We start from the raw sequence: 15,263 nt of genomic DNA, 5'->3' as shown, positions 1-15,263 counted from the left end.
CCATAGACAGAGTAATGCTGGAGCAGAACCAAGTGATGGTGGCAGTGTTTCAGGCGAGGACTAGTGATAAATGGATCTGGAAGTCCTTGCTGGGATGGGTAGGCGACTTCTACTTACTTGCGGGGAATGGACTGGCCTTAGCCACGAGGTGAATGCTGAGAGAGGCCCCTGCTGGTCCTCTGAGGGAGGACCTTGCAGATGGAGGACACATACTGTGTGAGTGTTGGGGGAAGGAGGTGCTTGTGGGATGACCACCCTAAGACCACCCTAAGTCCAGAGTTGAGCTCTAAAGCTACCACAGCTGGAGGTCATGGGAGTGGGGATGGAGTCAGCATATGACGGAACATGCAAACACGAGAACCCTAGCACCTCCCAAGGAACACCAGGCTGATGCAAAAATCAGTGAGCAAGGAGACATCTTTCGCAGGAAGTCTGGACCCTGAGAGAGAGAAGAGGCGGCACGCATCTGTAATGCCAGTACTCGGGTTGGAAGAGGGGACCGGGAGTTCATGGCCAGCTTGGGCTCCATAAGATCCTGTCATTAGAAGAAAAAAAAAAAAAGGAAAAAAGAACGGACGAAAATGAACGTGGCAGCTTCCACAAGAGGAGATGTTGAGACAGGAGGGGCCCAGAGCAGGAGGAAAGGGAAAGAGGCCAGCAAGGGGGCAGGAGTCTGGAGGGGGGAGTGAGATGCAGATCCTGGGTGTCTCTGAGAGCCTGAGGTGCCTATGAAAGGCACGTGGCTCATTTGTGAGGTGCCAGGACACCAGCAGGGAAGTGGGAAGGTGACCCAGGAAGGGGAAGCAGTCAATAGGAGATTACTAAGGCAGCAGCCACAGTGGACGAGTGGCACTTAGATCTGCAGTGAGGTCCGAGAGAGTGGAGCAAGTGTATACTGCAGAATTCCTCTGGCCAAGGGCGAGGGACCTGGGGTGTGCATATGACAACATTTGGCAGATGTTGCTGAGGGGCTGTGCTGTGGTTTCTTCTCAGGCATCCTATGCAAAATGTTTCCAGCAGTCTGAGTATTTCCCTTTGATAAAGACTCGGGTAGTGGATTGCTGAGAGTCCTCTTGGTGGGCACATCCGAAGGCTAAGGTCAGAACTCTGGCTGTGTCTGCTATGAGGTCATGGTCAAGGCCTCTTTCCCTTGCTGTGCCTTATGACTGCTTTTGTTCCAAAGGAACTTGTTCATAAAACTGTATTTTATTCCTCACTGTTTTGAGGGGAGAAAACTGTGTTTTAAAGTTTTTGGGCAATGAAACACTTGCTAGAGCAGACGAGGAACAGAAGACAGGCAAGAAAGCAGCGCCAGTGTGCTCCGTGTTGGCACTGCCAGTTGCTAGCTTTGAGGTCTCTCCATATGAGTGCCACCATAGGTGACACTAGGGTTCTGGAGGTCTGCAAGTGCGCAGCAGAGCACGGCTTTTGTGGAGAGCACCACTGTCAAGCCTCACACAGAAGTCCTTTCTCGTCGTGGTGCCCCCATTTTCCCTAGGGGATTATTCTGGACCCACCTATGGAGTAGGTAGGGACCCAGATCTGGCCAACCACTATCCAGTAATTGATTCTGGGGATAAGGTGATGTAGGGGACCAAATCCAGGGCAAGTGACTCTCTTACTTTTCTGTAATTTTAGGTGTTGCTATACTGATGACGTGCCTACTTGGAGCTTTCTGGAGAGTTATATGTGTCCCTTTATGGAGACTCTGCCAAGGCCTAGAACTTGGGCTTACCTTATAGTAAGCATACATGGTCACCCACACCCATGTGGTATGTGCGTCTGTGCATGCACACATGTGCTTGTGCCTCAGGTTGGACTACCGCTGGGGAGTCATACACGTTTGTATGCACCAGAAGATAAACAAGAGCCTGCAGCTCCTTGGCGGATGCCCAGGCTGGGGGTGGAATAAACAATCCCAGTGACTTTTTGAAAAGAGAGCGTGTGTAGCAACAGCACCATGGAGACAAGCAGACTGTATCAGAGCAGAGACAGCAGCCAGCCCCCAATGCCACTCTGGGTGCCTGCATGCACATGCTCACAAGCGACATAACGTGTGTCTCATGTTTCCCTCCCTCTCTGTCATGTCCATATCATGTTCATGTCTATTTCAAACACGACCGTGTTTCACACCCAGGACTGTCCACTTCTGGGTTCTAGCCAGATAACCTGATTCCAGTTTTGCTTGACGATAAAGGCTTTGGAAAAGCTTTGAGATGATCAATTACTAACATCCATAGCTCCTGCCCTTTGCCTGTACACTGGTTCTGATCTAGGTTGAATTTTGGCTTTTAGCAAATCAAAACCTCCAGGGATTTCGTGCATGTGTGCATGCGTGCGTGCGTGCATGTGTGTGTGTGAGTGTGTGTGTGTGGTATGTGTATGTGTGTGGTGTGTATCTGTGGTATGTGGTGTGTGTGTGTGGTATATGTATGTGTGTGGTGTATATGTGTGAGGTGTGTGTGTGTATGTGTTCATGTGCTTCAGGGAGACATGTGCAGCTCATGTTCACATGCTCATCAAGAAGCACCCAGACTGCACACTCCTTCGGGCTCCATGCCTCTCCTGCACACTGAGCCCCACCCCAGGTGATGATGGTAATGCCCCTAAATTTTCTACAGTTGTCACCTCATCTTATTTAATTCTTAGGGGAAGCCAGCTGAGGTAGGTAATTATTAGTTCACTAGGGCCACACAGAATAGTAAAAGCCAGGGCTTGTAGTGTGGTCATACGACATGCAGCACCCCATGTATGTGCACTCCCCCCAGTTAGCCCAGATAACTAACACCTGACAAGGCCTTCCCACATATACTGCCCTCACCATGCCGCCCCAAGACTCACAAGAGTGGGTGCAGCTAACAGGGGATGGCGGTACAGGCACGCCATCCCAGCTATTCAGGAGCCATGAGGATTGAGAGCACGAGGGTAGCCTGGATTATAATGAGTTCTAGACTAGCCTGGGCAATTGAGCAAGAACCTGGCTGTCCAGAAGTGGACATAAACACTGACTGTGGGTGCAGCGCTGCAGTAGGATACTTGCCTTGCATACTGGGTAAAAGAGAGCTCACAATCTGATGCCCACACAGACCCCTTCCCTACCCTCCTGTAATGCCCCACCCCTAGCAGCTGAAGGCTGGGGTGGCCCAGGATTTGGATGGGTGACTCAGGCTGAATCATGGCCCAGCTGCTTCTTGACAGCCCCTCCTCCTTCTGCCCAGAGAGCCTATTTGGAGGGCAGGGGTGGGCCTTGGTGTTTTGGGGAAGAATAGGGAGGTGGGGGGACAGGAGGGGACAGTATTTAAGGGGAAGACACAATACAAAAGGGCTTCCTTATTCCACCAGGAATGAGGACCTTTTTGCTTGGAAATGGGCCAGGAGCTCCCTGTCTAATCCCTGAGCTCATTTTGGCTCCTTTTTCCTCTACCTCATAGCCCTAATAAAATAACACTGACAACATCCACTATTCTAATTGATTACTCCAGTTAACTGGTCTCACTCTGCATTTCATAAAGTACCTTTTCATCTGGGGGTGGAAATGAACACCCTCACTTTGGAGTTGAGTAAACCAAAGTTCTGGGAGCTTCTATGAGCTGGCCAATATCACACAGTTGGTGAGATGATACACGCAGGGCAAAAGCTCAGGCCTGCTTGGTCCAGCTTGCGGAGGTGAACACTGAGCAGCGGAACAGAGGACCTGGTGGGTGGGGCATTAAGGTGATGCTAGCCAAAGGTGTGTGTGGGCATGACGGGCATCAAAAGGGCATTGTGGTGTAGCATCGTTGGGCCAGGGCTAGGGTAGTGAGAAACATGGCTCGTAGAGAATGGTACATGGAAGATTACTAGGACTTTTTACTTCCCTGTAATTAATAGATTATGGAATTGTCTGTGCCTTCAAATCTTTCATTGTCATAGATCAATATTCATAGACTGACAAATCACTGAAGAATGCTTTGGTTTGGAGACTTTACTCCTGGAAACCCCAGTTTTCTTATATGAAAAAAAAAAAAAAAAAAAAAAAAAACGAGCCCCTGTCTCTGTGAAGGTAAACTATTAAGAGACTCAAGGGAAACAACCCTCTTCCCTTTCAAAGCTGTCAAGGGCTCCACAGAAGCCTGCTACTGCTTTTCACACTTTGTTTTGCCATTTAGCAAACATCTATGGGTGCTGGACAGAGGGCAGAATGGGCTTTCGGAAGCCTGGGGGCAGTGCTGAACAGGAGGTGGGTAACATCTCTGCCTTCCCCCTGCCTGGGCTCTGTCTGGCCTTCCCCCACCCTCAGCCCAGGAGCCTGTTTCTAGGCAACCAGATGGATGCAGAGATGGTTAGGAGGGGAGAGAGCTATAAATAGGGAAGAGAGAAAACAAAAATAAAGTTCCAGAGAAATCCCTGAAGCCACATTACTGGAGCTGGGGGTGGGGAGGCAGACAAATGGCAGAGAAGGACATGGGGACAGCCCCTAACCCTGCATTAGGGGAACAAGGCAGTTTCCCAGCTAGCTGCTCAGCGGGAGTCTCCAGTGTGCCCACATGGACGAGGGTGGTGAGGCATGGAGAGGAAATGGCTTCAGAGCTATAGGAAATCTCAGAAGAGAACGCGCTTCATCTCCACAAAGTGGAGTTGAGAGCAGATGCTTAGGAGCAAAGGATGCAGGCACAGGAAGAGAAAGCCAAGATCAGCCCGGGTGAGGGCAGCCACTCCAGGGGATCTCGGTAGGCCTGGCAGGCCTTAGCCTTCCTGACTGCACACACAGGTGGACCTATCTGTAACATTCACGCTCTCCAGACAGCCTCCCAGCATCCTCTCCGTTCAGGTATCAGCCCCATCTCACCTCAGAGGAGCTTGACCTGGCCAACTTATTTTTAAATTTTATGACTTTTTTTTTAACATGTATTCATTTTAGGGGTTGGGAAGCTCATTCATGGAGGCCAGAGAACAGTTTTCTGTTTCTACCATGTGAGTTCCAGGGATCAGACTCAGCTCATTAATCGTGGCAGTAAGCACCTTCACCTGCTGAGCCAGCTCACTGCTCGAGGGCTGCCTTTTAATGTTGCTCATTGCCCATTCCCTTCAGACTCCCTATCACATCCTTTTGCTTCTCTCAAAGCTTGAGAAGGTTGGGATCTTGCTATGTAGCACAGGCTAGCCCCAACCTTATGATCCTCCTGATTCAATTCCACATTTGGCCTTGTTGGTCACTGTGATTCCTGAGCTTTGAGCCATTAGAAAATCAGGGTTTACCAAAAGCCCTTGAGTGTAAGACCATTTGAGCTGTCAGAACATCAGGGTTTCCTGAAAGCCCTCACAGGTAAGACCGGACCATGGTGCACACAACACATATAGACAACACCACAAACATACATGAGCACAGATGCAAGCACAGCATATATGTACATCCACATCACTGGCCCAATCATCACACACATAGCAGCATGTATGTAGTGCCATTATCCTCTCCATGACACGGCACAAATGTCTGTCCACATTTGCCTGTTATCCATATTTCTTCATTGTCTCTCTTCAAAGCCAGAGAATACAGGTTTTTAAAATTCCAAAGATCTTGGCCTTGGGAGTCAGTAATAGGGCTCAGTCTGGCTTTTGACATTTTTCAGCAACCAGCCCTGGGCAGGTAGCATTGCCTGACTAGCTCCTATTCCCTCCTTTGTAGGCTGAGGTTGTAGCAATGAAGTGCCTGAGAGGGATGTTAAGTGAAATTAGTGAAGGTAAGTATCACATGCTTGGGATACACTGGGAGCTTGGGAAATGGCTCAGACCCCATGAGCTGGACACATGCACACCCGCACACACACACTCATCAGACATGTGTTGGCACCTTCTGCTTCTGGATTTGTGCCTGGAATGCATTTAAGGTGACCCTGGCAGGTGAGAATGTTGATATCTGAGCAGAATCATTCTCAGTGGGGCCAGGTGTAGGATTTGGCACTTGGGAAGGAGGAAATAAATCTCTTCACAGGCCAGATGGTAAACCTGGTTTTGACATCTAAAAATGGGGATCCAGGGCTGAAGATAACAGATAGAGCCAATAAATAAATAAAGGGTTCAGGTGCTGGTTTACAGATAACAGAACACACACACACACACACACACACACACACCGCCTGCAGACTGGGTGTAATAAAATCAGGACAGACAGGGCTGGAAAAAGTGTACATAAATCAAAGATATTCAAACTTAGAAAAATATAGCGGCGTGCTGGTAAATTAACCTTATCTAGAGGCCAAAATTCAGCCAGAGGGCCATGCATTTGTAGTGTTTAGAACAATGGTTCTCAACTTGTAGGTCGCGACCTATTTGACAAACTTCTATCTCCAAAAGTAGTTACATTACGACTCATGACAGTTGCAAAATTACAGTTAAGAGGTAGCAACGAAGATAATTTTATGGTGGGGGGGGTCACCACAACACGGGGAACTGTGTTAAAGAGTCGCAGCACTTCCAAGGTTGAGAACCACTGTTCTAGAAGACAGCAGGTTGTAAGTAGTGTACAGGAGCGAAAGGGTTTCCAGCTCCTAACACTCTCACTCATCCAAGCCCAGCGGTTTGTTTTACACGGTCATCTGTTAGCAGCTTTCTGCTTCGAGACGCGAAGGCCCAGGTGACCAGACAACACTGGTCTCCCACAGGGCTAATTGCCTTCTCAGGCTTGCCATCTCCTCTCCCTCCAATGACTCTCGGGAAAGTGGAAAGGGGCTGACTGAATAGAGCAAGCTGCTGCCAGCTACGTAGCTGGAGGTCAAGACGAGGTTCAGGGGGCTTCTCTGCGGTAAATCAGGTGTTTGCCTGCCATAAGCAGACAGGACCAGGGTTCTTCTGCAAATGGGAACACCGCACAGATGGGGGGCGGAGCCAGCCAGGCGCTCTGTGCCAATAAAGGCGGCGTGGCTGCAAAGGCGGAGCCTCCTCGCAATGTGGGTCTTTTCGAGGTTCCCTTTCTACTTTGAGTCGACGGGGGCCCCCTAGTGCTGATCCTGGTTTGTTCCAGGTGTCTGGCTGGCTTCCCAGTTTCCTGCAGATCCTCCCCTACACCCGCTGAAATCTCAAACTTTCAGTGGGGCTTCTGGGAGGGGAGAATACCGCCTGCCGGGCGCTGTGCCCTCTCCTGGGCCAATGACACCAACGGTTTTGTTTGTGTTGGGCAGGTGTGTGTAGATGTGTGTGTACAGGACGGGAGTGGGAGGGGCCTGCTAAGTTAGCGTCTTTTTGCGGCGCAGCTGCAGCCGCGACAGAGAGCGCAGGTGTGCACGTGCGCTCTGGCCCTGGTGCTGACGCTCGGGCTTGCGCGTAGAGACTGGCGTGCGTGCACGCTCGTGTATGCGTATTCACGATACCGGTGCGGTCCTTTGGCTTCTCTTGGCACTGAACCCCTTCTCCTGCCAGGAGGTGGCGCCCAATGCTAACTTCGTGCCTCCCAGTCAACTTCGGTCCCAGTGGGAGCCATCACCCTCTGGGTCGTGAGCTGACTTGGAGTAGGAGATGGATAAGCTGAGGTCCCAGGTAGCCAGCGATGTACTGAGTGTTCCAGAGCCCAAAGAGCGGAAGGGTAGTTCGGGGCCCGGAAACCCAGCCCTGCCCAGGTGGCGCCAGCTACAGACAGATTGGCTTTATTCATGGACACGCTGGGGGGCGGCTGGGCCGGCCCACCCGGGACACGCTCACACAGTGGGTGGGGGGCTCTCCATGCCACAATCACAACACACGACGCCCGCGCTCGGATCGAGCGGGCTGAGGGAGGGGGCATGGCACAACCTGGCTCCTAGTTTGGGTTAAAAAAAAAAAAAACATTATAGGGGTCAAAGTGGGGCTGCCCGGGGGGCCCCCTCGGAGAACCTCTGTTGGGATGGGGAAGGAGCCATAGCTTTCCCATCTCGGTTTAAAAATACATAGAACATGCTACATCCGCGCAGACACTGGACCAGATGGAGGGTGAGGGGTAACATTGGTGGGGCTGGGCTCCCAGCGGGGCCTCTGCCCGACTCCAGTCCACGCCTCAGGGATGAACGCGGGCAGGTAAGACAGACAGAAGGGCAGGGCAGACACTAACACGGGCCCGGAGGAGGTGCCTTGAGGCCCAAGGAAGATCTCTTGTTTGTGGGAAAAGGTAGAAGGACAGCCCTGGCTCTGGGGGTTAGAGATGGGGCAGGGAAGGGAAGAATTGTGCTGCTGGTGCGGGGGGCCCTCCTGGACCCTTAGGCCTCTGGCTCGTATTCCTGATACTCCTCCTGCATCAAAGGGAGGGGGGTGGGATAGAGAAGGGCATAAAGGGAGTGTTGGAGACTTGAGTGGTCAAGTGCAGACCCCTCCCCATCAAGGAGGAACAATGTTTGTCCCTCCAGGAGAAACCTGTAGTTGGGTTCAGCTGAGATAGTTGTTGTACCTGAGGACTGGTGTTAGGCACCATCTGCCCTCTCCTGCCCACCCAGCCCAACTTTATTATGCTGGGGACTTCCCACCCAGCTAGGGATGACTCCAGTCTTCAGGGACGCCCCGGCCCCGCCCGCTGCCCCGCCCGCTGCCCCCTCACCTGGGGTGTTTCCTCATAACTCTCCCCTTCAGGTTCCATCAGGGGTTCAATCAGTGGCTCCTCAGCAGCTTCTTGGGCTACCTCTTCTGGCTGTGGACAGACAAGAGCAGGCCTGTGTGGGGAGCTGGGCACTCCTTAAACCCCGTGCCAGGGTGCTATGGGTGCTTGGAAGAGTGACGGTGACTCAGGAGTGCAAGCGGTATTTAGGTAGGGCGTTCGTTTGGAGGTCTGAAAAGTGAGAGGTGAATGGCGAACCCCCCAATCCTGGGGGTGGGCGAGTTAGGAGTGTGGAGAGAGCGATGAGCACCCCTCTCAGCCCAGAACCTGGCAGCCTCGACCTCTATCACGGAGACTGAATAAACAGGGAGACAGCCAAGGGGCCTCCTGTTTAGGCACAGGTAAACTGCGGGACTAACTATAGGACCCAGGAGAGAGCTCCCTAAGCTCCCTCCCAGCAGAGGGAGCTGCGGGCTCAGGTTTGGGGCTGGAGAGGGGCTCTGTGCCACCGCTGCTTTTCCACCCATCCCTCCCTCCCCCAGGGCAGAGCTTGGCCTGATTTCTTCACTGCAGCTATTTTAAGATAAGCTGGAAGCAACAGCTCATGGTGTTGCTTGGATGTGTGAGCTAAGACTCTTCCCTCCCCCTGCATCTGCTGCCCAGATGGGCACAGACCAATGAGTATGCATGTAGAGGTCTGCTAGGCACATGGCTGGCCACCTGCGATTGAGCACATATGTGTAAACACATGATGACTTGGGGTGTACGCATGGCTGTAGGAGGCCACGTGTGGGCCGGCACATGCCTGGGACCCTGGAGCTGTGGTACTGGGAGGTTGGTGCTCCCAGTTTCCACTGGTAGCTTCAGCTCCTTGGAGCATTGTCTATTTGTACACCTTTGGGTCCAGGCTTTGCATCTCCTGTGAGCGAGGATGGTGGCTCATTCCCCTCTTTGTGGAGATGACCAAAGAGATGAGAAATATTAGTTTGTCCCAAGTTACCCAGCTATGACCAGAACCCAGGAAAGACACAGTTGAAGGCCTCAGCTTGAGGCCTTCAGGGTATAGCTTCATGCTAGAACATGTGTGTCACGTGCTAAAGGCCCTGGCCTAATCTGTAGTACCCCATCCCAAGTAGATCCGAGCTTGAGCCTTTTGTTTGGAAGTGGATACAATAGGGTAAGTAGGCTCTGGGCATGTGGCCTGACCACAGTGGAACATGGGCCATGGGGAATGGAGAATGGTCGCACAAATGATAACAGGCTTAGAAGTCGCACTGTGGATTAGGAAAGGCAGAATACATAAAAGCATGTACTCTTCGCGATGATGTGTGCATGAGGTTAGAAAGCACCTGACCAGTTTGCAGTGATGGAAGTCAGGAGGCAGGTGCCCTTGGAGGGGGTAGGCAGGGCCTAGACTGAAGGGCGCTAAGTGAGCACATGGGATGGAGACATTGGGAGGTACTTTCCCCATGAACCAGGCATGTTCCACTGCCTCATGCGGGCCTGGCTAAGGTAAGGGGTTTTAAAGGCAATGTAGTACAGGGATTCTAGAGGCTGCCGGTGTTTTGGGTCTTGAACTGGCTGCTGCCTTCGTTGGGGAGATCCCTTTCCAAAATGCCTTTCTTTTTGGTGTGTGTGTGTGTGTGTGTGTGTGTGTGTGTGTGTGTGTGAGTGAGTGGTGGGGGCATTTAAAGCAGCTTTTAAAAAGATTTATTTTTACACGTATGAGTGTTTGTCTGCACGTATGTCTGTGTGCTACATGTGGGCCTGGTGCCTAAAGAGGCCAGATGAGGACACTGGATCCTTTGGAGCTGGAATTACAGATGGTTGCGAGCCGCTATGTGGGTGCTGGGAACCTAACTCAGTTCCTCTGCAAGAGCAACACGTGCTTTTATGGGCTGGGTCATCTCCCTAGTCCCAAAAGGAAGTCTTGGATAGCCCCAACAGGTCACATGTTCGCTGCTGTCCTGGTCACGGAGCACTCACTGTTTGCTGGCCGGGCTTTCTATCTAAGTGTGGTCTCCAGGACTGCAGTATTAAGTCATCTGTGTGCTTTCATCCCTCACTTCCGCCTCAGGACCCCGTGTCTCCTGTTCAAAGCTGCTTACGATAGAGTTCTGACACATCTTCTCAGGGCTGTCTTCCCTTGATCCTTTGGATGGCACCTCCCCAGGGAATCTCCTGGCTCAAGTAGCCCTGTCGCAGTGTTTACCCCATCACAGCAACCCCATCTTCACTGTGCACACATAGCCTGTGTGACACTGTCATGCGCACTGGTTGGCTTTCTTTCCCTGCCTCAGTACCGTGACTGCAGGGGCCCCGCCCACTGTGGCGCCACTAGGAACACGTCTTCACTGGTGTGGACATACATTCAATGAAAGGAAATGAATGAACCAACCATGGCATGTTCAGACGTGGCCAGGAACATCTGGAATCATGCTTGTAAGTGGGCTATGCTCTGACAGCCCCTTCTGGGTCCCTTCACAGGGAGCATGGCGGCAACACACGCCTCCCGACAGCTGCATTCTGAGCGTAGCACAGACTTGTTGGAGAGGAGACAGGCAAGCTTGTTCCCAGGCTGGGGCGGGGTAGGGGGTGGGGGGAGTAGAGGTGGGTGGGTGTGCCCGGTATGCACAAGGGTGGTAGGAGAACACTTGCCTTCAGGTCTGTGGGGAACTCCTCCTTCTTCACCAGGCCTGTGGCTGCTGCAATGTTCCCAGCCCCGGAGAACACAGCTCCTCCCAGGTGTGATGCCTGCTCCTTGGTTTTCTCAGCCACTGGAGCAGGGAGTGGCGGGGGGGGGGGGCGGTCAGTGCCAGGCACCTGCCCACCCATAGTATCCCAGACAGAGTTTTTCTTCCCCAGGGGCAAGCCTCCCAGAAGCCTCAGGAGTCCCCGGACCCCTCACCCCCATAAAACACTAGGACTGGGCGGGTACCTGAGGCCACACCTTGTACCACTCCCTCTTTGGTCTTGCTTCCTATAGGAAGAAACAGGAGCATAGTTCAGGAGTTTGAGCACAGTGAACAGAGATTCCAACCCAATGCAGGGGCCATGCTGTGAGCAGAGGACCCGGGGAGCAATGGGTTCCTTGAACTGCCTCCCAGACCCCCACATCCCACAATTCTCACCCCCACACCAATTACACTCAGTCCTTATATATTTCCCCAGGCCTTCTGGTCCCCTGCTCCAACACCCACACCTCCCATTGGAGGCTGGCTGAGGGTCAGGGCAAAGCTCTGAGCTTCTCCTGTTCTACAGGGCCATGTGTTTGGAAGATGTCCTTGGTGCCCCACGCATGTCTCATGGATGTCTCTCACGAGTGCCTCCTTCAAACAAGGGCCAGTTCCTCCTCTTGACTAAAGTGGGGAACGTTAGGTGCACTTGAGTGTAAAGGTGATGCTCAGATTGTAGAAGGCACTCGTGACATCAGATGGGCCTTCGTCGGGGTCAGGGTGGTGGACCAGCACTGGAACAGGCAAGATGTTCTGACCATAGGGCATGGGTCTGGATAATCCGTCATGTGTAGGCTGAGCAACTAGACAAAGGCTGCTAAATCTAGGCTAAGGCCAATACAGAGAGGATGAGGCTAGGTTAGCCAGAGCCAAGAGTGCAGCCAGGGTGACATGAGGTGTGCCCAAAACTATGGCCAACGAGAACTTGGAGGTAGAGGGGACAAGAGTCATCTGCATGCTATCCACCCATCAGCAAATCGTTTGCATGTTTCATGTGCAAGGCCTGGGCCAGAGGCTCACTGTCTGACCTCGAGTTGTAGGGGAAGAATGTTTAGACTCCAGGGACTGCAGGAAGTGGGGATGCTGCCCAGGACTGGAGAAACGGGGAACACGTGGATATTCTAAAATGAGACCAGGCAGGCAAAACGGCCACCCGAGGACCAGAGCGCTGGGTACGGTGCAAACAATGCTGGAAATGAGGCAGAAGTAGGGCCATGAGGGGCACTGCACGGTAGGCGACAGGAGACCTTAACACAGCGGCCCCGCAAGGGGAGACTAGGAAGTGCCTTCCCAGGGAACTGGCCCCATGGCTTGGAGAGGCAGAGCCCATTAGAGGAGAGACAACACTGGGTAAAAGATGAGTGGGGAAGGGAGGCAGAGCCTGGCTAAGCACACGTGGGCTCAAGGCTGGGCTTAATTAATTACCACTGTGCCTGTCTCAGCCGGCAATCCCTCCTGGTCCCCTGCAATCTGCTCTGCTCCTGGAGGTTGGAGGGACCATTCTGAACTGGCCAGATCGTGTCAGCCTCTCCCTTATAGCTTCTACTGGCAATTAGAGGATGCTCCAGCCTGGCATGCAAGGTCTTCTTGTGAACTGGCTCTTGCCCACAGGCCTGAGCAATCCTCCACCATGACTCCTGCTTGCCAGGCTGTAGCTATGGTCCCGAGTCCTGCCTTTCTGCCTTCCGGCTCTTTAGTGCTCAGGACTGATCCCGTACGACTTTTACAGGCAGCTGCTCCCACTTTGGCTCTTTCCCTAAGTGATTCCCACATTTGCTAACTGATGTCAGAACCATCATGGCCATCACTGAAATGCTGTGCTCAGCCATGAGGGGTTCACAGCCCTGCCCCCTTTCATCGTCACAGCTCAGCATTCACACAATGCTTGGCACGCAGTATGTTTTTAATGATCATAATCTGAATTTGCTATGACCTTGGGCAAACTATCCAGCTCTTTCATATCGTTTCTACAAGAGCCAGCCCTGGCCCACCATGTAAGCTCCAAAACAAGTGGGCTAGCTTCCATCTCCAGCCTTTTCCCTCGTTATGCAAATTACTCTTTCACACTTTGGGTGAGAGACTTTAACCTCCTGGCCTTTGTCCCAACCCCAGCTGGCAGCTGAGAGGAGAATGAACTGGAGGGACTGCCCAGGAAAACTCACAGGCTGTGTGTGTGTGTGTGTGTGTGTGTGTGTGTGTGTGTGTGTGTGTGTAGCTGGAGAGAGCCCGCCAATACCCAGGGAAGGTGGCGCTTCCCAGCTGGATTCACACCCCAGTTTCAAGCTTTCCTAGCTGTGTGACCTTGGGCAGAGTGGTTAAGAGAGGGCCCCAGTGTCCCTGAGCTGTAGGAAAAAGGCCAGGAGCATTAAATGCTGTGGCATTTCTCAGCACTTAGCCTTAAGAAAAGGTTCCCCGTCAGGTCCCTATTAATGGTGGTGACAGGGTAAGGGAAAGGGAACTTTGATGAGCTCACTACATTGGTCCTACCTTCAACAGCTCCCACCCTGTTCCCACCTCCCTCTGGTCGATTCCACGAGCTGACTGTGTCCCCATTGACCCCTACTGACCTCATCCATCTGCTGACTCACATTCTCATGCCCAGACCCCTCAGTTCCTCTGAGCACCCTTCCTGATACCCCAGGAGACACCCAGCCCTGCAGCTCCCTGCAGCCCTTGCCCACCGACGTAGAGGACGCCCTCCTTGGTCTTCTCTGCTGCCTCGGTGACCCCTTGCTTGGTTTTCTCGGCTGCAGCCACAACGCCCTCCTTGGCCATGGACAGGCCCTTCATGAACACGTCCATCCTGGCGGCCTGGGGAGGGTGAACACACAAGTGCTGGGAGCTGGCTCCACACCCTCTCCAGCCCTCCTGGGGGATCCCTCCATCCCTGAGAATTGGCGCGCTGGGGTTCAGAGCCCCCCTCCAACCCACTCCACTCCCCAGTTCTAGGCCTCAGGGCCATGCTGCGGTGAGTCCAAACGTCCTTGAAACCCTGGGACGCGGGAGGGGCCACCACCTCGGTTATCCGGAGATCTGCAACCTGCAGGCCCTCAGAACCGGAAGCTGGGCTCAGCACGAACACCCGGGCCTGTCTGCACACACGACAGTCACACGGTCTGCATACAAACACACACCATGGACATGCTCACGTGCACACACAGGACACGATACGTTCAGAAGCGCATGGACACTCTGACACACGGGCAGGGATGCACGTCCGCACATCCACCTAGACTGTAGCAACCGGAGAGGACAGACACACGCATCCTGCAGCTGCCCGCGTCTGCCCAGCACTTTCCCATCTCTGTGCCCATGTTTCTGCCAAATGCGGTCTCAATTCCCTTCCTCATCTCACCCTCGGTCCCTCTGGATCCTCTCAGTTCGATCCCCTTCCGTGTGCCTCACCTGGGTTTCGGGGCCGGGCTGGGGATGGAGCTGTGGTGGCGGCAGCGGCGAGCAGACGCTGGGGCTGGGCTATGCTGGGCAAGGTTGGGCTCGGGGCAAGTGGGGTCCGGCCGTGGTCAGGCGCTCGTGTCACCCGCCCTGAGCAGCAGCGCAGCAGTGCTCCGGTCTTGGGTGCGCTGCTACCAAGGATGCTACTCCCGCGCTCCGGCTCCGCTGGCTCCGGCTCCAGCTCTGGCGCTGCGGCAGCTCTGAGCTCAGCACCCCCCCTGGTGGCCGCGCCGCCCCTTCCGCCTGACTGACAGGGGGCGGGGAGGATGACATCTCCCCAGAGCAAGCAACCTCCATGAGAGGGCCTCTGACGTGCAGCTGGGGACCCTGGTGCTTGAGACATAGTCTTTGGGGAGCGTGGACGGAGGGGGCAATGCGGCGACAGAGGAGTAGGAAGAAACGATGCGGTTGGTTTGGGAGTTCAGATAGATTCGAATCCTAGCTGCATTTGTTAGTGACTGTGGGATCTCGAACTGCTTAGCTCTCTTTTTGAATCGCCAGGTAGATCCCTCTTCTGAGAAACGCAGGAGGGAGTCAAT

At 53.4% G+C, this 15,263-nt stretch overlaps 1 protein-coding gene across 1 annotated transcript; it reads right to left on the bottom strand.

Moving 5' to 3' along the window:
* Nucleotides 1-8,194: 8,194 nt before the first annotated feature.
* On the bottom strand, nt 8,195-14,960 carry Sncb (synuclein beta). The gene is made up of 6 exons (XM_051194246.1): nt 14,677-14,960; nt 13,953-14,082; nt 11,475-11,516; nt 11,195-11,313; nt 8,540-8,629; nt 8,195-8,237 (listed from the first exon to the last, which is right to left on the bottom strand). Exons 2-6 carry the CDS (start codon nt 14,071-14,073, stop codon nt 8,205-8,207), a joined length of 405 nt encoding a protein of 134 aa, XP_051050203.1. The 5' UTR covers nt 14,074-14,082; nt 14,677-14,960; the 3' UTR covers nt 8,195-8,204.
* Between the last annotated feature and the right edge of the window lie 303 nt (nt 14,961-15,263).

This window comes from Phodopus roborovskii, unplaced genomic scaffold, assembly GCF_943737965.1.
Source record: "Phodopus roborovskii unplaced genomic scaffold, PHOROB, whole genome shotgun sequence".
NCBI lineage: Eukaryota > Metazoa > Chordata > Mammalia > Rodentia > Cricetidae > Phodopus > Phodopus roborovskii.
This window is presented reverse-complemented; position numbering and strand designations above follow the sequence as displayed.